General features: G+C 40.2%; 1 protein-coding gene and 1 long non-coding RNA gene across 39 annotated transcripts in view; one reads left to right on the top strand and one right to left on the bottom strand.

The window, feature by feature from the left end:
• Window positions 1–24,477, top strand: part of DOCK9 (dedicator of cytokinesis 9) — a 279,307-nt gene that overhangs the window by 87,081 nt on the left and 167,749 nt on the right. For 10 of the 38 annotated variants that reach the window (XM_049099435.1, XM_049099466.1, XM_049099463.1 and 7 more), the window contains exon 1: window positions 16,818–17,112. The exons of the other annotated variants lie outside the window; for them this stretch is intronic. In XM_049099435.1, coding sequence (XP_048955392.1) covers window positions 16,987–17,112 — 126 coding nt within the window. In that variant the 5' untranslated portion in view covers window positions 16,818–16,986. Of the gene's footprint in view, window positions 1–16,817; window positions 17,113–24,477 lie in introns of those variants that run through there. 38 annotated transcript variants of the gene reach the window in all.
• On the bottom strand, window positions 649–24,477 carry LOC112655912 (uncharacterized). The gene is made up of 2 exons (XR_007405045.1): window positions 24,114–24,477; window positions 649–7,200 (listed from the first exon to the last, which is right to left on the bottom strand). It is a non-coding gene; the product is annotated as an uncharacterized LOC112655912 (long non-coding RNA).

The following is a 24,477-nucleotide window of genomic DNA, read 5'->3' as shown; positions in this document are numbered from 1 at the left end:
CTACCACTTGATATTTAGAAAGAAAAGACATTATGGTATTAGGTGCTCAAATGGGGGGAAGGAACAAAGATAATTAATTAATTGACCTTAATCAGGGACATAGTTGTCAGTATTTACATGTATACATATAATATATACACACATATATGATTACAAATAACCTAATTATGATTATAAAATGTGATGATAGTATGAATATACTGAACTCTTGGGACATATGTTTTCTTGTTGTAGAAGAAGTTCTGTACATTTGAGAAGTAATTCCTCTGAGAGAATTGGTGCAGGGTTTCTTAGTCTCAGTATTACCAGTATTTTGGGCTGAATAAATCATTGCTGCAGGGGCTGACTTGGGCATTGTAGGATATTTAGCAGAATCCCTGGCCTGTACCCAGGTGATGCCAGTATCAACCTCCTCTTCCACAAGACATGATAACTAAAAATGTCTCTTATTCTGCGGAGTGTCCCCCAGAGGAGGGCAAAATTGCCCCCATTTGAGAACCACTAGATTAGGTTATTTGATGCTTTGGGTTCAGTCTGTAGTTAGAAGGGTAAGTGCTCCACACATGCCTGAGATAGGGAGAAGTAGGTGCCTGCCTACATCAGAGTTGCCTTTGTAGGAGATGGTGTGCACACCTCAGATACTATTGAGACCTGCCTTGGGCATTTCATTTTGGACGTTTCTGAAGTAAATGAAGTCTGGTTCATTGATTTTTTAAAAATTTAATTTGAAGCAACAATCCAGTATTTTTTTAGTTTTATTTTTTTTAGAGAGGAGAGAGAGAGAGAGAGAGAAGGGACAGAGGGAGAGGGAAAGAATCTTAAGCTCCACACTATGTGTGGGCTCGATTTCATAACCCTGAGATCATGACCTGAGCCAAAAGCAAGAGTCAGATGCTCAACTGACTGAGCCAGTTAGGTACCCCAGAACCAACCCAATTTTTAGTTATTTTTTTTGTTTTTATGTTTTTTAGGAGCTCTGTGCCAGAAAGGGGACAAAGACCAAATATATATTTCTTAGTATAACAATATCACAGTCCACTCCCTGGGCTTCTATCAAGAAATCCTTGTAAGAAAACATTCTTAAAGTTCAAAGGATACTGGCACATTACTAGAATCCTTTTCAGTCATTAATAACTCTCCAAGTCCATCAGCCTGTCATATGAAAATGTCTCCCAGGGTGAGGCCACTCAGATTTGCAGGCTTCTATCCTTGTTAGGTTCCAAAAGCAGAAGTGGTGTCAGCAATATATGGCTTCACCCTTTCCAGCATATGAACTCAAGAACAGTCAGATGGAAGAGATGTTACAGGGCAAGGTTTTGGGGGGAAGGCAAGCTACAGGGAAAGACACACGGAGCTTCCACGCTGTCTTCCAGCCAGCTGTTCTCCACACCTCTTCATGTGGGCATCAACCTGGAAGCTTCCTTAATTTTACTTTTGGAGCCATCACAACCCCCCTCCCCCCTTTGCAAGGATCTAGGTGATCACCCATGAACTCCTATAACTCTTATGAGCATTTGATTGCCTCCTTCCTAGGTTCCCAAGTGCTGGTCCTCAGATCATGACAAAGCTATTTCTGATCTGTGCAGAAATGAGGAAAATAAGGAAAATGTAACGAGCTCTTAAAGACTAATAAAAAGAAAAGTTTAAAAAGCTTTATTTCTTTATTTTAGAGAGAAAGAGAATACATGTGGGAGTGGTGGGAGGGGCAAAGGGAGAGGCAGACTCTCAAGTAGACTTCCCACTGAGTGCGGCAGAGCCCAATGTAGGGCTTGATCTCAGGACCCTGAAATTATGACCTGAGCAGAAACCTAGAGTAGGACATGCAACCAACTGAGCCCCAAGATTTAAAAGCGTTTTTTAAAAAAAGTCTAAGTTTGCCATTTCTAGTTTCAAGTATGTTTGCATGTGTTTCAAACAGCCCTTCTTTATGAGATATTGGTAGTGATGAATGTTATTTGCGTTTTGTATTTTATTTTATTTTATTTTATTTTATTTTATTTATTTTATTTTATTTTATTTTATTTTATTTTTTAAAGATTTTATTTTATTTATTCATGAGAGACAGAGAGAGGCAGAGACATAGGAAGAGGGAGAAGCAGGCTCCATGCAGGAAGCCTATGTGGGACTCGATCCTGGGACTCCAGGATCATGCCCTGGGCTGAAGGTAGGTGCTAAACTGCTGAGCCACCCAGGTGGCCCTGGGTTTTGTATTTTAGTATTGTTACTTGGCACAGCAAATACTGGAAACCTGTGACAGTGCCCTGATACACATAAATTGACAATATGTGTGAAACTTCTTTGATGAGGTTGTGAATTAAGGATGTCAAAAAGGTATCTTCTCATATTGCAGCTTGAGGGTATTAAGGTATATTGCTGTAAGTAATATCACACCTTTTTTTCTCTTTGAGGTAAAAGCAGTTGACTCCCTTGCAGTTTCAACATAAGCAAATTCCATGTATCATTCATCTAAGTACAGTGAGAGAAAACATTTAATAAACTCTTTTAACAAACTATTTTAATCACTCCCCTCTCCCCCAAGTATCACAAAAGGGCCATTAGATTTCTAAATTGAGCAAAACTATATTTAGTCAAACAGAATTTTTCCTCCTTGCACTGTTAGAAAAACATTTACGAAAATCTTTTCCCCAACATTCATCTGGATGCAGTACAAACAGTGATTTAAGAGGTTGTCTCTTCCACCACCATATTTTATAGCTACTCAGAGGGTGCCAACATCTGGCTTTTAATCCAGTTGAGTGCATTAGGAACTGCTTTTTTTGGGGGGGGGGTTTGCCTTGAATAGTGGGAAGGAGGGCACTTAAAATTGTACTACTGGAAAAAAAAATTGTACTACTGGAAAGGATTCCTAGTGAAGTTATGTTGTTCCTTACAGTCCTTGCCTTTCTCCATGCTGTTTGTCGGTTCTGGTTACTTCTCTCCAAGACAGACATTTGCATCTTACCAGATTGACTAGTGCCTGGTTAGAATAAAATAAAATTATATACTTTTTTCCTAGGGACTTTTTTTTTTTTTTAAATTTCCACATCTAATCTCCCAAAGATTTCTGTAAAGTAGGTCAAAGGCAAATGTTCCTGTGTTAATAGCACAAAGATGGCAGCAATATACAGTGGTTATGTTGTTTCTCAGGTAACATAACAAGATGATAATAACTAGGTGGTAGACCCAAGAATCAGGAGTCTCACACTTGGCCCACAGTGGTCAAATTACTATACTGTGTCTCTGTCATTTTCCTAGGAATTTTTTAGGAAATGGAAGTATTAGCAGATATTCATATTTACTTTATTTTTTATTACTGCATATGCTATGGAGAGGAAAGTTCTGTTTTAAAGTTACGGAGGAGGGAGAATTCAAACTCCTGACTGCTAATACAAGTCTCTACTTTTCTGGGTTCCCCCCAACTTGTTTCCCAGGCCCTATGATGGTCTTTGCTGCAGGTCTTACTATTTCCCAACACACCATGCTCCTCCAATCCTCTAGACCTTTCTGCAATGTGTGGTACCTTCCCCTTGAATGCCTCTTGTTCTCTTCACTGCTTGACAAAATCTTGCTTATCCTTTAAGACCCTGGGTTTCAGGGTGTATCCCCAGATGAGCAGCATCAGCAGTGCCAGCTGGAGCTGCTAGAGCTGCAGATGCTCAGCTGCCCTCCTGGCCTGCTGCATGGGAGGGAGCTGAGGCGCAAGGAGGCTGCGACAGCTCCTCAGTTCCAGAGGGGGACCAACATTCTGATGCAGGTCCCCTCCCTTAGCTTCATCATCCTAAAGAGATTAAAGAGGGTCCAGAAGTCTGTACTGTAACCAGCTCTCTGAGTGATTCTGACACGATTGAGTTTGAGAACCACACGTTTCTGCATGGTTCCCATGCATCTCATCTCTTGAAGTTTATCCTGAGAGTTCTTAAGCAGGTAGTCATCCCTCAACCTTTCCTGTAACCAAATGGCAGTAGCTTAATGCTGTAAGTATTTCTCACTTGTGATGTGATAAGATCCCATTTGGTTATAGGTTAGGTAGTCTTCTGTGTGACGATTCAGGAATCTGTGGCTTTGCATCCATGGCTTCTCTGTGGCACAAGCCCTCCTGTGGAATCTGTTTTCAGTGGGCCCACAGGGAGAGAGAGCAAGCTGGGATGATTGTGCACCTTGTTTCATAGCTGCACCTAGACTTTGGTGCCCCGTATTTCTTGTATTCCTTTGGCTAGAACCCAATCACAGTTTCCCCCTACCTGCTGAGGAGGTTGGGAACCGTGGTCTTTGTGTCTGCCCAGGAAGAGAACCCAGGATTGGGGAGGATTTAGCTCATCAGTGTCCAATAAAAACATAATGCCTGTCACATATGCAATTTTACATTAAAAAAACCCAATAAAACAGTTGAAATTAATTTTAATAACATGTTTTATTTAACCTAGTATATTCAAAGTATTATTCAACATGTAATAAAACTTATGAGTAGGATATTTTACATTTTTTTTTTTTCATACAAAGCCTTTGAAATCCACTGTGTATTTTATACTTAGAGCCCATCTCAGTTTGACCAGTCTCATGTCAGGTGCTCAGTAGCCCCATGTGACTAGTGACTAGCATATTGGGCAACACAAGGGTGTCCTGTTTCTTCTGCCACTCCTGGTATTGAAGTTACTTGCTTACGTACCTTCATCTTGGTCTCCTGTTGGATTGTGTGTTTGTGTTCCTTACCTGTCAGTCCTGTATGGCATCCTGTGGTTTAGGAATGCCTACTGAGCGATTGATTGAGCAGGCAGGAGAGTTAATGCATGAATCAGCTCATTCACAAATGGATTAATGAGTAAAAATGGAGAGTGTTCCATTCACTAGTGAATGCTCCTCAGAAGTTCTCTTATGTGGCAAATGCTAGGTCACACAGAACATGACAAAGTAGGGTCACACAGAAGGACAGAGTAATAAACCCACTTAGCCACAGTGGTAATATGTATCACTGAATTATAGAAAGTTTGAGCTGAAAAGAACTTGATCATCAGATAGTTTGGTGTCTCCATTTGATAAGCACCTGTTCCCCAAACATGTGGAGACTTGGAGATGGCATATCAGGTCTGGGGAGCTGGATCTGCCAACACTTTTGGTTGATTTAAATTTATTGTAATAAGTCTAGAAGTCCTGTGTGTCCCCCAAATTAACACCCATTATGTATATGCTGCAGTTACTTCAAAATGAGATGTTGGAGACAGTGTTAATAGTCTCAATTTAAAAATGCTCCCAAACAAATTGTTTAATTTTTTGTTGTTGTTGTTGATTTTACTGCCTTCAAGTCTTAAATCAGGGACTGGGAAAACTCATGAACGTTGTCATCAGTCTAATGTACACATCTGAGTAAGAGTCTATTTAGAAGGAAAATAACAGTACATTAAGCCTGTAATATTGGGTCAGAGGTGTTTTTTTCATTACTGGCCTAATTGCAGTGAATTGTGGAGGATACATATGGAGGATGTAACTTTGGCATCTTGTTTCTCTTGTGGGGGGAGAAAGGAAATCCTTAGAAATGCACGTTGCCTTTCTCTAAATAGGTTGCTTTATTGCTTTTATTTAGTGGCCATAAAGGTCACAAATTTGAACTTGAATGAGCGCTTATAACTCAGCTGGCAAACAAGCTGTTTGTGAAAGGGTTCCAGGCAGCAAAACCCTAGGGTGGGTTTTGCTCAGTGTTCTCTTTAGGGAGGTATCCTGCTAAAGCAAGTTTTTCAGTATGTGATCACACCATTGAAAGTATCTGAGAGATATGTGAGGCTTACTGTTCCGTAAGTCCTTTCATACGGTCTCATAATTGAAAGGCATTTCATTTTGGTAGAGGTGGGGGGGGGGAAGGAGAGAGGAAGGTAGGTGAAGGTTAATTCTGGTGGAAGGATCTACCCACAAGGTTGTGTTTTTCCCCAAAGTCCAGCTAAATAGAAGCCAGCAGTCATAAAGGAGTCGAAGCCTGCTATGGTGTTTTGATAAGGCTAGAGTGTGTGTTCTGTCCTGCAGAGACTAGGTCAGCTTTTTGGCCTCATCCTCACGCCACCCCTTACTTGTATCAGACGTCTGCAGAGACATGTCTGGGAACCCATCCATGTCTTCTTGTATTGGATCTGCGCTTAAATATCATAGGTGTTCCTATCTCTTTTAAGTTAATAAATTAAGATCAGTGATTCTCAGACGTCGATGGATGAGAAAGCCTCTGGCATAGGTGATGTGGGGAACAAAGGCAGGAAACGTCGATAAAATTGAATTTCATTATAACCTGCAGCCCGTTTGACAAATACTTGAGGCAGACAGAGTATAACACTCCTCCAGGAAAACTCCCAACTGTCTTAATGTTACTGCTTTGCTAGAGGCAAAAACAACCTTAGCTTGACAATAGTCAGGTCTCCTTGTATTGGATCTGTGTTCTTGTCTCTTTAAAGTTAATGAATTAGGGTTAATGATTCTCCGACACAGATAGATGAGAAAGCCTCTAGCATAGGTATCATCTGGGTGCTGTGAAAAATATAGCTTAAGATTCCAATGCAGAAGTTTTGGGTGGTTTCTGTAATCTGTATACTACAGAGGCTAGCAGGCATTTGACAAGTTAAGATCAGGAGGTGGTAAGGGGAACATTCCAGGTTAATGGGCAACATTTCTGGAGGCGTGAGGCAATAGAGACAGGCAGTGAAGTTCGGGGCCGGCAGTGGTGAGGGCAGGAGAGACCCCACAGGCTACATAGGGAAGGGATGTCCTTGGGGAGTCATCCCAGGTTAGCATGGGAGAAACTGCCCTGCTTCGGGAGCCAGATCTCCAGGTCATACTGTTTGTTTCTAACTTCCTTCCTGTGAGGAATTAAAATGAATGTCTTTGCCTTCCCCTTCCCCCACTCTGTTCCATTACTTTGAACTATTAGGAAATTTTACCTCTCTTCAGTAAAACTCAGCGGAGTGAGGTTTTGGTCCTTTGCCCAGATTGCTTCTGTCTTACTTTAATCATCTAAGGAAGAAGAATGTATGTTGAGCTTGAGTTTAAATCTTTATCTGACAAGGTGGTTGCTTGTAGATCCATGTTAAACATAGACGTTGATTTATTTTTACGGTGAAGGAAAATAAAAATGACCTCTTACCAACCTGTTTAAAGTTGTTTTGCCACATACCAGCTGTGTGACCTTGGACTAATTCTGTGACGTCCGTGCCTCAGTTTCTTCATCTGTAAAATAAGAGTATGTGTCTCAGGGTTGAATAAATATACTGTGTATCACAGTGCCCGGCACAGAGTTGGCGCTTGCTAAGCAGAGCCATATCAACTTCAAGTTTTGTTTATCATGGCTTTTTTTGGGGTACTATTAATTTTGATTTCTACTTGAGAATTTCATCTATCTTGATTACTGAATTTTTACTGCTCTCTTAAAACCTGTTCCTGAATGGTATGCCTCACTCACCTTCCCCCAGTCCTGCCCCTGGAGGAGAAGTTGTATGCATTAGCTACCTTGTGGACATGTTTTTAAAAAATTTCTCAAATAGGTGGGCACCTGGATGGCTCAGAGGTTGAGCATCTGTCTTCGGTTCAGGTCATGATCCCGGGGTCCTGGGATCGAGTCCCACATCAGGTTCCCCGCAGGGAGCCTGCTTCTCCCTATGCCTATGTCTCTGCCTCTCTCTTTCTGTGTCTCTCATGAATAAATAAAATCTTTAAAAAAAATCCTAAATAGTAATAAATGGCTTTAAAAAAGTCTTTGTGTTTAACTTATGCTTATTATAAGGAAAGTTTTAAAAATACTGGTACATAGAAAGAAGGGTAAATAAAAACCTTTGTTCCATATTTCAGACACAATTGCTGTTAATATTAAGTTTCAGTGGCTCCTCTAAGGAGATATATGTTCAAAAGGGAGATGAAGTTATCTATTTAGTTATTAGGTTTAAGGTTAATTTTGAAACATAGCTTCCATGCATACTTAAGGTATGTACCTTAGAAGAACACCAGTTTCTATAAACAAAAATGCCTAATATAGTGTTACTATTGTAAGGGTTGAATTGAACCGAATAAAGTGAGAATACACATCAAGGACCCAGCACATAGTAGGGACCCTGACAGTGTTTCCTTGCTCACTCCTGCCATGCTCCAAGCCACTCATGCGCTTCCATTTCCTCTTCTTTTCTGTGTTGAAATTCTTGTGTGATAGTTACAAAATAATAAAGTATTGACTTACAGATTTAGGTCTTGACAAAGCATAAATGGAAGTGTGTGCCTGGGTGGGGGTGTGGGGGCTCCTAAGTGCTCTAGGTAACATTGGAAACCTTGTTTGTTTTGTGTTTATTTCACCTTCTGTTTTTGAATTAGCAGAGGGACTTTGAGGCTGGCCCCTCTTTGTGGAAAGGAGAGTGGAATATTCACAGCCCCTGGTGTTCCAGTTTTCAGGGTTTGATGAAACATCACCTTCTCCCTTTTAAGCATACGTTTCCTGGAAGACTTTTTCCCCTTGTTTGAGAGGAGACAGCTGAAGCCCATTGTGTTGCATGTATAAAACTTCAGAAATGTAACAGAAGTAACAGGACCATTCACCAACTTTAGTAAAGGACCAAAGGTAGCTACTGGTCCATGACCGTCACTGTCACCACCACCGCCAGCGTTGGTTTCTAAGTTATGTGATGTGTGTGTTTTGATTTGGCAGTGCAGATAAGGGCGACTTTGGTGCCTTCCTTGGCATTGGCGCTCTCCATACACTTTGTTTCTGTCGCCTGCTCTGGGCCCTTTACTTGTAGCATATCTGTGAAGAAATTAATTTAGAGGAGTTCCGTATTTTTACAAGCACTCCTGGGGGCAAGTTTGACTTGTCAGGATGTGTCATCCAGGAATAACGTTTGAGCCCCCTAAAAGTGGCTTTGTTTTGTATTCCTGGGCAGTCTCTTAATATCACATAGGAAATTAATCACAATGAGCTTGGAAGAAGTGGAAGACCATCCTTTAGGCCAGAGGATGAGAAGGGATACATCATCTTTGCTGCTGATGAGTTTATCTTATGGAGGGATATAATCTACCTCTTTTTAAAAGCAGGGACTTTCCAATTATTGTTAAGAAACTGGTATGATTATAAAGGGTCATTGTCTTTTATGCAAGTTAAAATAAGCCAGAAGTCCTAGGGGGTACTCCACAAATCACTTTGCCAAGTTTTCTCCTGGTGGACTTTCCCATCACAGACTGGGGGTGTAGGTGTCCGGCTTTTGCCTGGAGCCCCTTCCTCTCTCCTGTCCCCAGGGTAGGTAGCTGATGGCCATGAACTTTGATACATGGGAGTGATCAGCCCTGTGCCTCCTGCCAACTTGTCTCATCTCCATCATTTGTAAATCAGGGTGGTCCACCAGTTTTATACCATATCAACACTGATGGAACATGCTTTACGTATAACATACACAAAGATTTTACAGAACCAATAAACTTTAAGGCTGGTTATTTGTGGTTTTCTTTACATTGCTTTGGGAGGTGGATATGGGGAGAAGTGAAGAAATGGCCATTTGTCTTCCATTTATAATGGAATGAGGCATTTTATTTAGAACGAGAAACTTTTTAGTGCTTAAAAAAAAAAAAAAAAAAAAAAACCTTTTGGTTGTTTTTCTTACCAAGTATATGTTACCTAGCCCTTAACCTCAACCCTTGTCATTTAGTGAAGAAAGTTAGAAAATCCTTCATTTCAACTCCTGTGAAGCGTGGGTCTGTGATGAATCAAATCAAAGTGAGGCAATTTCATGATTTATCTATAAGCAGACATTTATGGACTGCCTACTGTGTACTCACCACATACCCCCCATCCTTGCCTCAGTGCTTAAAGCTTACAAGAGGAAATCATATGTGCTGGAATGGCTCTGTCAGGGTGGACCCTGTGTGGCTGGCTGGGTGTCAGTAACTCAGGCTGGGAGTTTCGTTTCCTGAGAAAACAGGCATATTATGTTTTCCTTTGTTTTGTAAATTTCCACCTCTAAAACAAATCATTGACGCTGTTGGCTGAATTATCATTATTGTGATTAAAATAAATTGACAGTTTACAGAAAAACTATTGGTGTGCAGAGTATATAAAAGCTCTCTCCATCCTGAGGGGATCCTAACTCTTCAGTAAATTCATCCAAGAAATATTTTTTGAGCATCTACCCTGTTTGAGTACCTGAGAGACTAGAGCAGTGAACAAAATAGACAAGACTCTCTGCCCTCACACAGCGTCTTCTGCCTTTTTTTTTTTTTTTTTTGAATTGGGATTAGACAAATAAGGAAAGTAGAATACAGTATGCCAGATAGTGACGGAGGCTGTGTAGAAACAGAAGCAGGCAGGGAGAGGGAATGTCCTGGATGGGGGTAGAGCTGTCTTTACTGAGAAGCTTCTTGAACATTTGTGGCTGCATGGAGTCAGTGTTCTTGCACACAGTAGGACACATCCATGGTCCACTTGGGTCTTGGGAATGAACAGAATCTAGTTGGGATTGTAATGGTGGACATTCTGATCCTTGTTTTCCAGAGGAGGGACCTGGGGTCTCCAGGGTGGTGAAGTTGCTGTGCTAGATTCACACAGCCAGTACCAGAGAGCAGTCTCTAGAAATGGAAGGACTCTCCCATCTTAATTGCCTCATCTGAAAACAGAACCTTCTTTAGAGCCTGTGCCCTGTTGTCCCAGCACAATGAGCTTACCCCAGAGCTGTGTTGGCCTTCTCACCCACAGAACATCCCATAGTCCTTGTCATTGTCAGCCTCTCACTCTGCCCCTGCTCCACTGGAGAAGGATCCTCCACATTTAGGACATCTTCCATTGAGGATGTGACACTTTTTTTTTTCTTTTTTTTATTCATTCATGAGAGAAGCAGGCTTCCTGTGGGGAGCCTGATGTGGGACTTGATCCCAGGACCCCAGAATCACAACCTGAGCCAAAGGCAGGCACTCAACCACTGAGCCCCCCAGGTGCCTTGAGGATTGGACACATTTAGAAATATATCCACTGTTTGGTCCTTGTGTTTTTCTTTTGTGTGTAGTGGGGAAATACGACTTTCAAATGTTTATCATTCCATTGGGGTGGTTTATATTCCCCCAAATCTCATCAATAAGGGAAGTTTTAATAGTTCATATAGATATGTAGAGCTGGAAAAAATTTTTTAGTGTACATCCTTCATTTTATAGGTGAAGTTTGTGGGACCCGGAGAAGTGAAGTGACTTTTCTATTATTACGCAGCTGTTGAGTGGTATGGCAGGGGCTAACGCCTTGATGTGACATTTTTCTATATATCTTGCAGTAGAGCATATTCATTTTTTTTCTTGAATATAGAAGTAATAAGTGCCCTTGAAGAAAATTTGGAAAGTAAGATTTTAGAGAAAAAAATTACTGATAGTTTCACATACCAGAGTTAATCAGCAGCCATTTTTTTTTTTCTTCAGTTTTCTATGTGCGTATTATTGTGGATATTTTCTCAGTGTCATTAGAAGTTCTCAAAAAACATAATTTGGGGCATCCTGGGTGGTTCAGCAGTTTAGCACCGCCTTCAGCCCAGGGCGTGATCCTGGAGACCCGGGATCGAGTCCCACTTCGGGCTCCCTGCATGGAGCCTGCCTCTCCCTCTGCCGGTGTCTCTGCCTCTCTCTCTCTCTCTCTGTGTCTCTCCTGAATAAATTAAATTAAATTAAATTAAATTAGATTAAATTAAATTAAAAAATATAATTTGTGTTAGTTATCTTATTTGCCCTATTTTGGAGGTATACTTTATTGGCCTTGGGTTGTGCATCTGGCATTACATTCATATAATGACTCGCTTGCTGACTTGGCCATTAATCAACAAGTGAGTAGGCTGCAGGTGTTGACACTGCTGATTGCCATCGAATGGCTTGTTTATTTAACTGATGCCTGATGTTTAAATTGCTGTTGTTCTACTTAAATAGAATTTGAACATGTTAAAGTGAAGAGTTTGTATCTCAAGACTTTGCTTGGCTCTCTAGCTCATTTCTCCGGACCTCAGTTTCCTTATTCTGTGAGTGGATGATCTTCCCTTGGCTCCTTCTTTGAGTGCCTGATAAACTCTAGGGGCTACTCCTCAGAAAAATCACAAAGACATACAAAATTTTGAATGTAGTTTTAGAGGATTCACAGACCACTTTCCCCCCAAGTTCAGCCTTGAATTCCAGGCTGTGAACCATTAGAGTAGGTGATAATGACTATTCCATTTCTGTGACATTTGATTAAATCTCTGATGCTGAGAAATTGGGGTGAGCATCAAACTTTGTATCAGATTTTTTTTTTTGATACTAAATCTTTTACAAGGCTTCAAGGGTCTGATGCAGAAGACTCTTTCCTCTCCCACCTTTTCCTGCCCCCAAATCTATTTCTCTTTTTGTCCCTATATCCCTCCTCTACTGTGGTTATTTATCACCTTGCTCCCTGCATCTGTTGCCTCTCATCCTGTTCTGTTTTTTTTTTTTTCATCCTGTTCTGTTTTGCTGCTTCTTATGCCTTCTGTTTTTTATGCTTTTTCTTTTTCTCAGAAGAGTCGATCATTTTCCTGACACCTTTTCTTTTATTTGGCTAGCACACTGACTGGTAACAATACACGTGGAAAATCTTTAGTCATTTGCTCCTTTTTGCAATTTTTCTTAATAATTTGTACTTATGTTTCACATTTTCCCAGACCAAGAGAACAGAGATGATTACTTTGGAGTAGATACATACACACACACACACACACACACACACACACGTGTATATATGTACATAAGTGTGTACAATTATTTAATACAGATATTTAATATATTTAAGTCTCTACCTCAAATTATGTGTATGGCTCTATATGTATATACTTTATTTAAATATACCTGACATACAATTTAAAGGCATATATATAAAATTTAAATCCTCTCCTCTAGTATATACATATTTGCCTTTAAAGTTAATTTTAATGTTTTAAATATCCTTCTGATATGGCAAGAGTCCCTAATAGGAGAGTAAAAAGTTTTTTTGAGGTAATTGATATTTATTCCTTGTATGAGTTATTCCTTATATAATTATTAGCTGCAGCAAAATGCGGTTTTAAATTTTATATAATTCATTGCTAAAAACAATTTTATTTACACTTCCTAAAGGTTCACTTGTATTGTTTCCAAGGATACCTTTGTCTGAAAAATGTCTAGCAAGTTCTGCAGGGTAACATTTTCTTAGCTGGGAGAAAGGAGCATTTTAATTATTAGTAAATGGTCCATTGGGTTTCAGTTTATGAACAGTTGAATGCTTCTGCCTTGATTCGGGCCATTAACAAATGAAAATGTTTGCATATTTCTAAAACTACTACTAAATTTTACTGTAGGGATGAAGATAACCAGTGACACAAAATTGACATAAGCATTAAATTCAGCAACTGTGTTTTGAGTGCTTGTAGTACATAAGACACTGGAGATGCAAAGATGGTTAAGATACAGTTCCTGCCCTCATGAATTTATAGTCTCATTGAAGTGGGTGACACCTACAAACCTAATAAAAGGTAGATTGTGAAAAGCTCCAACATAGAGGTAAATAAAAGCAATGCCCAGTGGGTTAATGGTAGAAGAGCTAATCAATTCTGGCTAGGAGGATCAAGATGGCATTTAAACTGGGTTTTGAGGCATGTGTAGGAGTCCTACATGTTTAGGAGTCTGAGGGTCTTAAGTTCCTTACTTTTCAGAATGTGATGGAACTTCATCCTTTAGTGGCAAGGGGAAGATAGGGGCAGTAGAGTCTAAAGTTAGCCTTCCCTACAGTAAAAAATTAACCATGGAAAATTCTATAAATTTTTGATCAGGTTTTCATGGTACTGTGTACCCAACCTATAAAATAATTTGTGTGAATATTAAAATCTGAGAACTGAAACTCCTATACAAAAGCATTTGTTTCATTTTTCTTCCCCACAGGGTTTATGCCATTCTGTTTAAACAGTAAAATTCGATATACCTTTAATACATTTACTAGGTATTTTTGTTATTTTAAGAGTTGGACAAGTTAGTGTGTGAAAGAACTTGAGTTGCTAGCTAGTAGGAGCTCAGTAAATGTTGGTGGACTTGAATCCAGAGATACAACAAATACCATCCTTGTTCTTTGAAATGTTGCACAGGAACCCTTGGCCACCTACTTCCCATTCTTCTAAGATGGCATTTCCTCTTGTGACTGCTCTGACCAGATGTCTCTTTCATGTCCTTAAACAGCAGTCTCACAGACTCTTTGGAGAAACCACATCCTACTTGGAGGTTTAGGTTCTGGAATTAAATACTGTGCCATGTGACTCCCCTAGACCTGCAAACTTCTGAAGTGTTGGTCATCCTAAATGAGTAGAGCAGCACCAGAGCACTTGACATTGCCTGAGAAGTTATATAGCAGGAAAGCTGGCAATAATATCCTCATTCCTCTAAGTCCTGAGAATTTCCTTTTCTCATAAGTCAGACCATTTAAAGGTGACAGATTATACCACCATCTTGCTCTCAGAATTGCTTTCCTTTATCCAGGATTTAAGTATACTGATCTCAGATGGTGGTGTAAAAGCAGTGTGAACTTTGCTGCTGCATTTCCTGTAAACATGTTGAGAACTTGATACATTAATCAGTCCCTTTTTATGCAAATCTCTGTGTGAGAAATGAGAAAAAGTTTTTTCTTGCCTTATAGCTTGGTATGTTTTCTCCATTTGGTAATATGAATTAGGGAACCTAACCTCTGTCCTGGCTACCTAGAAGCTCAGAGCCAAGTTAAAGTTTTTTCCATGATTACAAAAGAAATATTAATTCATTGCTAAAATTTTGAAAAATATAGGAAAACTTTAGGAAGAAGATGCCTGGCTTGTAGCATGAATGCAGGGGTTCAAAGGCAGCTATCATAATCAAGCAACAAAGAGGAAAGAACATTGATTTGAAATTGCTGGAGCACTTTGTAATGTTTTGTGGCAACATGGGTGGTGGAATTGTCATTTTAGATCACACAAGCCAGAGTCTAGAATTTAAGATGAAGAACAGTTTCTTCAGCTGGGAACAACAACAACAATAACAATGGTTACCCTTTAAATGAATACCTACTAGGTACCTGGCCTTGTGCTCTGCTCTTTTTATCTTTTCATTAAATTACCTTGATTAAACCTAGGTGCTGCTTTTACCTTTAGTTGCTGATCAGTAGCTTTTACGCATTTTGTTTTTTTAGCAGTTGGCATAATTGAAATTGACAACTGGCTCATAGTATCACAGTGAAGAGTGTGTACACTGGATTCATGCTGCCACTGCTCACTATGTTACCTTCTGCACATGTGTAACCCTCTGTGCATCAGTTTCTGCATCTGTAAAATGTGGATAACCATATTACCTCCTTGGTTGTTACAAAGATAAGGTAAATTGTCCATGCTGGGACTTGTATTCCTATAACAAATAACCTTTTAAGTTCCTATTTATTACTTACAGAATGTCGTATTTTGACCAAATAAATAGGATAGCATTTCTCTCAAAGTCATGACCTGCTGGTGATTTAATGAAGATGGGGAGTTGAGGAAGAATTGGGATATTTAGAACTTCTCAAGCCATTTCAAGAAGTTGTTCAAATTGTTGCTTATGCTGTGCTTAACTGAGGCTCAATCTATCTGCTTTTTTTTTTTTTTTCAAACTATCTGCTTAGTGTGTGGCTTCAGACTTTTTTGCCTCCTCTGATTTATAGGATAATTCTTAAGTTTTGATTTAACTGCTACTTCAATTATATATTAATTTAATTGAGGCCCTTTGGGATTTTTTATTTTTTATTTTTGGTCCTCTTGTAACTTTATGAAGATAGGTTTTTAAAATTCATATACATTTTGTTTTGGAACCTGGATTTGGCAAGTGAGTTTATATTTACCCTGAAAGATTACCCAAGATTGAGAAATGGGATAATTTTTAAAAAGTTATTGTAGGGATCCCTGGGTGGCGCAGCGGTTTGGCGCCTGCCTTTGGCCCAGGGCGCGATCCTGGAGACCTGGGATCGAGTCCCACGTCGGGCTCCCGGTGCATGGAGCCTGCTTCTCCCTCTGCCTGTGTCTCTGCCTCTCTCTCTCTCTATCTCTGTGTGACTATCATAAATAAATAAAAATAAAAAAAAGTTATTGTAGAAACTATTAATTTTTTAAATGGACTAATTGATGCTTGTGACTTATTACACAATATTCACAGCCAGGACTCCTGGTGTTTGAGTGACAGAAGGGAGAGACACTGCCTTAAATTTTTACTGTGATTCTCTCGGTATCTTCTGGGCTCATTAGCAACACACCTGTTGATGGATTTAAAGTAATATTTTGTTTACCATGATATGTAGCATCCCATGAAGCTGTTTGATGACCTTGTCTTTCTGGCATAAAATAGATAAATTGAGTCCTGTGTGCTAAGGTCTCTCATGCGGGGAGAAACTCTTTCCTTACACCTGCACCCATGAGGTACAGGCTCTGGGACACCTCAGTCTTTGCCCTTCCCTGTTTTGACCATTGGCCAAGCATTTAGTGTTTAGCCATCACATGAAAGAAAGCATCCAGAAACTACAGAAATTTTAAAACACCCAGACAACCTAGCTATCTCTTCAATTCCAGGAGCTTCAGATTTGAAGTAATCATGAAAGATTCTAACTGTGACTGATTTTCTTTTAAACACTGCACTATTTTGATTCGGCTCCATTTGGCCCACGCCGTGTGGAACAGACACAATGAGGCTGGTCTTTATCAGAGAGACAGTACACTGTGTATTGTACAGTTCGGGTTTGTTTTCCTTTGGCCGGCGTGTGGGAACCTCCCATTCTCCAAGCCTGTAGTAACACCCCTGGAGGCTGGCCCTCGCTGGCATGCCCTCCCACCCCACGGGCTCTGTGGACCCAGCCAGTGGGCTGACCACTTGTGCTTGGGAGCCAGCTTCCTCTGCTTGCTCCGGCCAGTGGCATGCTTGTGCCGTGCACAGCCAGGGGCTTGCAGCTGTCCCAGTTGCAGACTTTCTGACTTGCTTTTTCAGCCGAGAATGCAGGCTGATAAATGCAGGACAAGTAGTAGAAGTGTCAAAAAGGATCTGGTGATTGAATCCCCCCTGCAACGCAAGGATGCAGCCCAGGGCGAAATGGAAGCAGAGAGCCCAGGGCCAGTGCTGGTGAGAAGGGGTTGTGCACAGCATATCTGTTGTCTCCTCCACGAAGTGCTTTTATTGTGTGTGTGCCTGTAGTGTCTTCTGGCACTCTGATTTCAAAACCTGCTTTGCCTGTCTCTTGTGAACTCTCCTTTCTTCTGTAGATTCGTTTTGGTTCCACTTTGAGTTTTGTTTGGGAGGAAAGATATGTAGGCATTTTGTGGATGAAAGGGGTTTCCAGGGGCTGCTTTGTATAGAACTTTGTATCGTTCAAAATTATGCCCCACCTAACTGCATTGTTGCCAAACATAAATCCAGGGAGGCAAGTCGCAGTTGCCTTCCCCTGGGGTTGGCAAAGAAGTTCTTTGCAAAATGAAAATATCTTTATGTATTTGTTTATTGTGAAAATTAAGATGACATTGGGGGGTTTTAAGGGACATGACTGTTGAAGTTATATGTGTCCTCACTCGCTCATATTAATAGGTTAGCCTTGAACAAAGTAAGAAATAACCTAAACTTTGAACCAATTGATAGAATCGTTTCTGTTTTTGTCATTAGCTCAGCTCATAGCAGTTGGGATAAATTCAGAGGGCTCTGGTAGACTTTGTAAGGGAGGAATGTGAAAAATGGTTGTTGTTATCATCAATGAGTAGGTTGTGCTTCTCTCTTGGAATTTCTTTAGTACAATAAAGGCACATAATTTTTTAAGCAAACTGCAAAAAAACACCAACATGCACTGCAGAGGGGACAATTGAGCCTTTCAAATGATCTGTTAAAGGAGTTGTTAAACTAGTATTAAGTGATGTTACATAATGATTTTTTTTTAAAACAAAGAGGTTCAATTGCTGTTATAAAGCGTTTGGTTAATTTTCTTTCTTTTTTTTTTTTTTTTTTGGTTAATTTTCAATTAGTGTTTTTAATAGTCTGAACTTAAACTTCCCTATAATGGATTGGATTTGAATTAAATTGTTTTTCTCGCTGACGCGTGAGACTGCCTTACATTGTTTTGCCTTCAAATTATATTGCTGAGAAAGTTAGTAAATATGATGGGCTTCTCACTGCAGATTTTTATCTGAATGATTTAGTTTTCTTCCCCCAGGTATATTGTATAGAGATGTGTTATTCATTATCTTGGATTCCTTTCTGCTAGCACAATAGTTCATTTATTCGTTGAATAGCTTGAGCCCCTCACGTGCTGTGTAGATTTAACTGATTGAAGCTCCTTGCTGATTGATGTAACTTACGATTTCTTGGAGGAAGTTGTGTGGTTTGGGTTCCCTTGTGAATATTCTTAAAAGTCTTTTGTCAGTGTTTCTCCAGATGTGTAGAAATATTTATCCAGAGGCTTACATACACTATAGAAAGATGCCCTGTGATTTTTTTTTTTTTTTAATCACATGAGTGACTTTTAAAATACTTGCTTCTTGGGGCACCTGGTTGCTTAGTCGGTAGAGCGCGGGACTCTTGATCTCAGGCTTGTGAATTAGAGCCCCACGGTGGGCTTAGAGATGCCTTAAAAAAAATGTAAAAACTTCCTTCTCTTCCTAGTGCTCAAAAAATTGGCTATTCATGTTTCAGTTATTTGTTTTGGCCATTCTCATCCCAGGCAAGCCCACAGGGAGTTCTTTTTCCACTGTCCTGGGTGAGGCTGTGCCGGCTGCTCTAGGGAGCCTAGAAGCTGCCGGTGGCGTGGAGAGCTCTGGCTCTGAGCATCTGCAGGGACAGGTGTGAGAGAAAGGTGGAGGCTGCAGTGACGCAGCAAGTAGCTTTTTCTTACCCAGTAGTGTTTCTCTTCTTCCACCAGGGTAAGCAAGATAAAAAAGAGCGAATATCGGATAAGAAAAGCGAGGATATTTCAGCAGGGCCTCTGTCTAGGTCAAATCTTCTTACTTGTGATTATCACTGCTCATGGCAGATGAGAATTCAGTAAACTGCTTGGAATACAGCTTTTTTTTTTTTTAAATTTCCAAGGCGATTTTTATTTTTAAAAATATTTTATTTATTTATTCATGAGAGACACAGAGAGAGGCAGAGACATAGGCAGAGGGAGAGGCAGGCTCCTCAGAGGGAGCCCGATTAGGGAGGAACTCGATCCCAGGACCTGGGATCATGCCCGTAGCAGAAGGCAGACACTCAACCACTGAGCCACCCAGGTGCCCCAGGACAAGATGATTTTTAAAAAGTATCCCAGCACAATCATGAGATCTATTTGTTGTAGTGTTTGTTGTTCCTTATTATTTTGTCAGGAGCCCAGGTACTCAGTGAGAGTACATTTGTAACATTTAAATGGAAGACACTTCATTTTAGAGGTAACGTTTTAAAATCAAGTTTTGCTGATTTTATGTATGCAATCAGTCCTTGGGGAAACATACTTGGTTTAGAAAGCATAAAAGTAATTAATGTGTGTAATAAATATAGTGTAGACATAGGGAAAAACGAAACGCCCTTACCTTTACTTCGTAAGTGCCCATAATTATCTGGTGTATAGACTTTTGTTTTTATTTTTTTAGTTTATTTTCTTTTTGTTTTTATTTTTTTAAAGTAATCCATACACCCAATGTGGGGCTTGAACTCATAACCCTGAGATCAAGCGTTGCATGCTCTTCTGACTGAGCCAGCCAAGTATCCTTGGTGTATAGTATATACTTTCAGACTTTGTCTTGTGCATATAAAAATGTAACTTTTTGTGGTGTGTGTTTGGAAAATGTACTATACTATAGGTTTCTGCATCAGTTTTTTCCCAGAATATATTAAAAACATCTTTCTTTATCAACATATGCAGATTTATGTAATTATTCTTAATGGTTGTATGGTATTCAGTTTTATAGCAGTGTATCATAACTTGATGGTTATTTGACTTGTTTCCAATTCTTTGCAATTAGTATGTATGGTCATTGGGAAATGGGGTGTGGATGTCTAATAGTACACTTGCTAGTAACTATAAATATATCTTAAAGCACTTATGCAAGTCAGTATTTGTCCTGTAAAACTTCTATCATAAGTTTCCTCTTGCTGCTTTTCTTTGGCAATGTTTTTCTCTCTCTTCTGCCAGGATAATGGTTAAGGTCTCCCTTAGCAGTGGCTGCTTGTTCTGTGCTCAGTATAGCCAGTGTTTCTTAGAGAAGTATGTGTATAGACATTATGAAGATTCAGGGCTGCAGGGTTCCACTTATAGGCACCTTCTTAGGTGGGTCTTGTCCTCTCATTTTGACAGCAAACAGGGGAGGCAGTGTGTAGCAAAAGTTCACCATTCCCATCCAGGCTCACTGCCAGCCCCTATTGAAAAATGACTTTGCGGGCTGTGAATGACTAACAGGGGAACAATCAGGATATTGTTGACGTCTACAGGTTAGTTACCCTCCTTACATTTGAGTACCTATTTTTGCCCCCCAAACTCTAAATTCCTGGAAATAATTCATTCCAATTGTTGTTTCTCAGCAATTCAGAGGAATAGGGTGTGGCCTCAAAGAGCCAGAAATGGCTGGGGTACATGTCATTTGTGTTATCCTTTCACTGGGTTATTTCAAGAGGCATCCGAAGACTGTAGTACAGGTCTTACTCTGGGAATTTGGAAGGTTGAAAGATGTAAAGATAAAGAAGAGCTGAATTTTCATGTGTTAGATATACTCATTAGGTAAAATTTTTGAAAAGTTTCTTTATAAAGATTTATTTTTATTTGAGAGAGTGTGTGCACAAGTGAGTGTGAGTGGGGGCAGAGGGAGAGAAAGAATCTCAAGCAGACTCCCCACTGAGTGCAGAGTTGGATGCAGGGAATCGATATCATGGCCTTGACCCGAGCCAAAATCAAGAGTTGGGCACTTAACCCCCTGAGCCACCCAGACACCCTGAAAAGGTTCTTTTTAGAGACACGTTTTCTCTTTGCTATTTTTCTGGGATCTTCAAGTGGTAAAAACGAAGTCTGAGTTCTTATTTTGATATTTTGAATGAATACATGATTAGCTAAATGACTATATGAGAGGCAGCACTTGTGATATAGTAATGGGTAGGAGACCCTGCTTCTGGCTGGACAAGTAGGTGCTTTGCCTGGGAAAACCTTTCTCTCCCTGAAGTTTTATTTACTCTAGAAATAGCGAAAGAAGTGAATTAAGACACAAAACTTGAAGTAATAAGGTTATGGGCAATGATAGCATTGTTGTGTATATCCTATAAAACTTGAGATGACTGTGATTGAGTTAATGAAATTATGCTTATAAAGTCCTTTGGCCCTGCAGGTTTTCTGGCATCCCTATAGACATCGTTAGAAATAATTAATGATGTTAATTACATTGGTGATATTTAATAGGTAGTTTTTTTGTTTTTAAAATATTGAATGTGAAGAAAAGTTCCTATAAGTTTTCTGTAGTGACATATTCCCAGATGATAAAACCAGGAAAGTTTATGTATTCAGAGCCATAAGTCTTCACTGTGCTCGTTGGCTTTCCCCTTGATTTGTTTTTTCATTCGACTCATAGTTATAAGCACTGATATTTGCCAGACTTACACTAACATCCTTCCTCTCCTCAAGCAGCTAGGTCTGGCTAATGAGGGGCTTTCACATGGTATTTATTAGGCACAGTGAGTACTAATCTTACCCATCCTTTTCCACTTAAGCAGACAACACTGAAATCATCATCAGTTCCAACAAGGACATGTTCTCAAATTTTTAGCGTCCAAAGCAGGTCCAGCCCTGCTTTACAGAAGGCACAAGGGCCCCTGACTGTCCATATGAGTAGTTTGCATGAACAAGGTCCCCAAAGACGCACACATATTTTGTAGTGCCATCAGTGAATCTTTGGGGAGTGCGTGCTTAGAGTTGGATTGAATTGACTAACCTTGCAGGCATAGAAAACTTTCACAGACAAGGGGCTTCCACAACTCTGTCACTACCTATTACAACAGAGAGTCACTCTCTACTTTCTGGGATTCTTGCTTACCTGGAACATGAAAACCCACCTAGCTCTGGCGTGCTTCTTTTTCCTACTGTTTATCAACAGGGAGGCAGAATGGCTGGTCACTGTTTTTTTATGACAAGGTAATGCCAGTTGCTTTCTTTTGTTTTTTGGAATAATAACAAAAATATTTATATAGTGCCTTGCTTTGTGCCAGACACTGTTTTAAGCCTGTTAAATAGATTACTTCAATTCTCACAGTTCTAGGAGGTGAGTGCTATTATTGTTTCTCATTTTACAAGTGAGGACACAGCACACAGAGGCTAGGTAACTTGACAAAAGTTGTATCTTTAGTAAATGGCAGAGCCAGGGATTTTTGGCTTCCAGGCAGATTTTCCAAAATCCATACCTGGAAACTTACATATAATTCATGAACAAATATGAACCTGGTTGCTTAGGCTTAGCATTGGTATTATAAAGATGAAAAAGAAAGGTTTAAAAATTTTTAAAAAATTTTTAGAGAAAGACCAACTTTTAAGTGACAGAACAATAGTGGCTGAGTAGCTTAGACAAAGAGCGGAATGGCTGTGCCTGAAGGAGTTGGAAATATGAACAAAATAGAATCAATTGGTACTGGGAGTCTTTCTTACTTTTTTTTTTTTTTTTAATGCTTTGACTCGCTCTTCATCTTTTTTTAAAATTTTTTTTAATTTTTATTTATTTGTGATAGTCACAGAGAGAGAGAGAAAATGAGGCAGAGACACAGGCAGAGGGAGAAGCAGGCTCCATGCACCGGGAGCCCGACGTGGGATTCGATCCCAGGTCTCCAGGATCGCGCCCTGGCCCAAAGGCAGGCGCCAAACCGCTGCGCCACCCAGGGATCCCTCTTTCTTACTTTGGATGTCACATTTTATCATCTTCCCAGGAGGTTATGTAGGAGTATGAATTAATGTGATATCTAAGAGTCTAGAGACATCTTATTTTCTTCCCTAGATTTATTTTTTAATTAATTTACAGCATGATCCAGGATAAATCTGAGATGCTTATTCTCTAACCAGTAAAATGGGTTCTTTGGTCCCTGTTGTGTTTAGAGGAGGCTGTTTGCCCCACGTGCTCTTTGACATTATTTGACAGGTAGTGGCTAAGTACAAGGCAGCCAAACTATGTCACAGGTAGCAGGTGCCGTGGGTGGTCTAACTCAAAGCATTTCGGAGACCAGACGAGAGTCCTATTTTTGGCCCTAGAACTGCCTTGCAATTCCTGCTGATCATCATCCTTTCCTCTCCTGCCCTGGCTTCAATAGTTTACTCATCTGTAAAATGAGAAGCATGTAGTAAATAATCTCAAAGTTCTCTTCTTCTGGGGCTAAAGCTCCATGGTGGAGGATTATTAGCTTTGATCTCAGGAATAACCTGTGATGAAGTCAGGTCAAAACCCTGGAGTTTTAGTTTCAGGTTCCATGTTTAGTTTATTCAAAATCTTTTGGGTTTTGGGTTGTAAGAGCTACAAAACAGGGGATATTGGATTGCCACCTAATGTAATGAGTAAGGTGAGTGAAATGGGTTGGCCAGCCTGGAGATAAATAAAAGTAGCAGCAGAATTTGGAGTTAGCAGGGAGAGCTATGCAGGAGATTCACAAAGGCCTGACAAGCCTGCAGATGACATATCACTGTGATAATTTTAGAACCAAGAAGGGTTGGAAATTATAGTTTATCCTCAACTTTCCAGAAGTTTGAAATACCCCTGTAATGTGATATATATATAGCTGGTCCTAAGTTTCTCTTAGAGTAACATTTTGAGGCTTTAGAAGTTTTTAGTGCTCACTTCCCAGACAAGAGTGTGTGCCACTGACCAGTGGATCTCTGGGGCTTCATCCAGGTTCTCGGGGAGGAGCCAGGCCATAGTTCTGTTTTGGGCTCTCCTTGCTTTGGAGAGTTGTCACCACCAAGGGAGGAAGCAGAAGTGGCTGATGGAAGGAGCCCTTTACTCACTCATGAGACCGTGAGCCTGTGTCTTTTAAACCTACTTGTCATTTCTAAGCCAAGATTGTGTTTCTATCAGATGAAGATAGTAGGACTGACTACCCTCCAGTTAGCTTATCTCCAAAGGTTATCAGGACTGCCCCCATCAGCTTACCATCATCAGACTTTCCTTCCTCTGAGTTGTGCTCTGACATGCTGCCAGACTGCTCTGTCTACAACACGGATAAACTCCTTTTCTAACTTTCCTTTGCAGAGAAGGCAAAGCATGGCTTATTTGATCCTTGGAGGCCAGCCCTTAACTTGCTTGCTGGCCTCATCTCTCACACTTTCCAAAATGCATCCTGACCAGGCCCATTGTTCTTTCACAGAGGGCACTGTACTACCTGGCACAGCTCTTCCTTTGCCCAGCACGCTTCACTGCCAGACCGTTCCTGTCTGCCCTTCAAGCCCCAGTTCACATGCCAGCTCCCCCAAGAAACTTTTTGAAACCCTCCCCCCGCATTTTCCTACAGGCTGTG

Source organism: Canis lupus, chromosome 22 (genome assembly GCF_003254725.2).
Source record: "Canis lupus dingo isolate Sandy chromosome 22, ASM325472v2, whole genome shotgun sequence".
NCBI classification, from domain to species: domain Eukaryota; kingdom Metazoa; phylum Chordata; class Mammalia; order Carnivora; family Canidae; genus Canis; species Canis lupus.
This window is presented reverse-complemented; position numbering and strand designations above follow the sequence as displayed.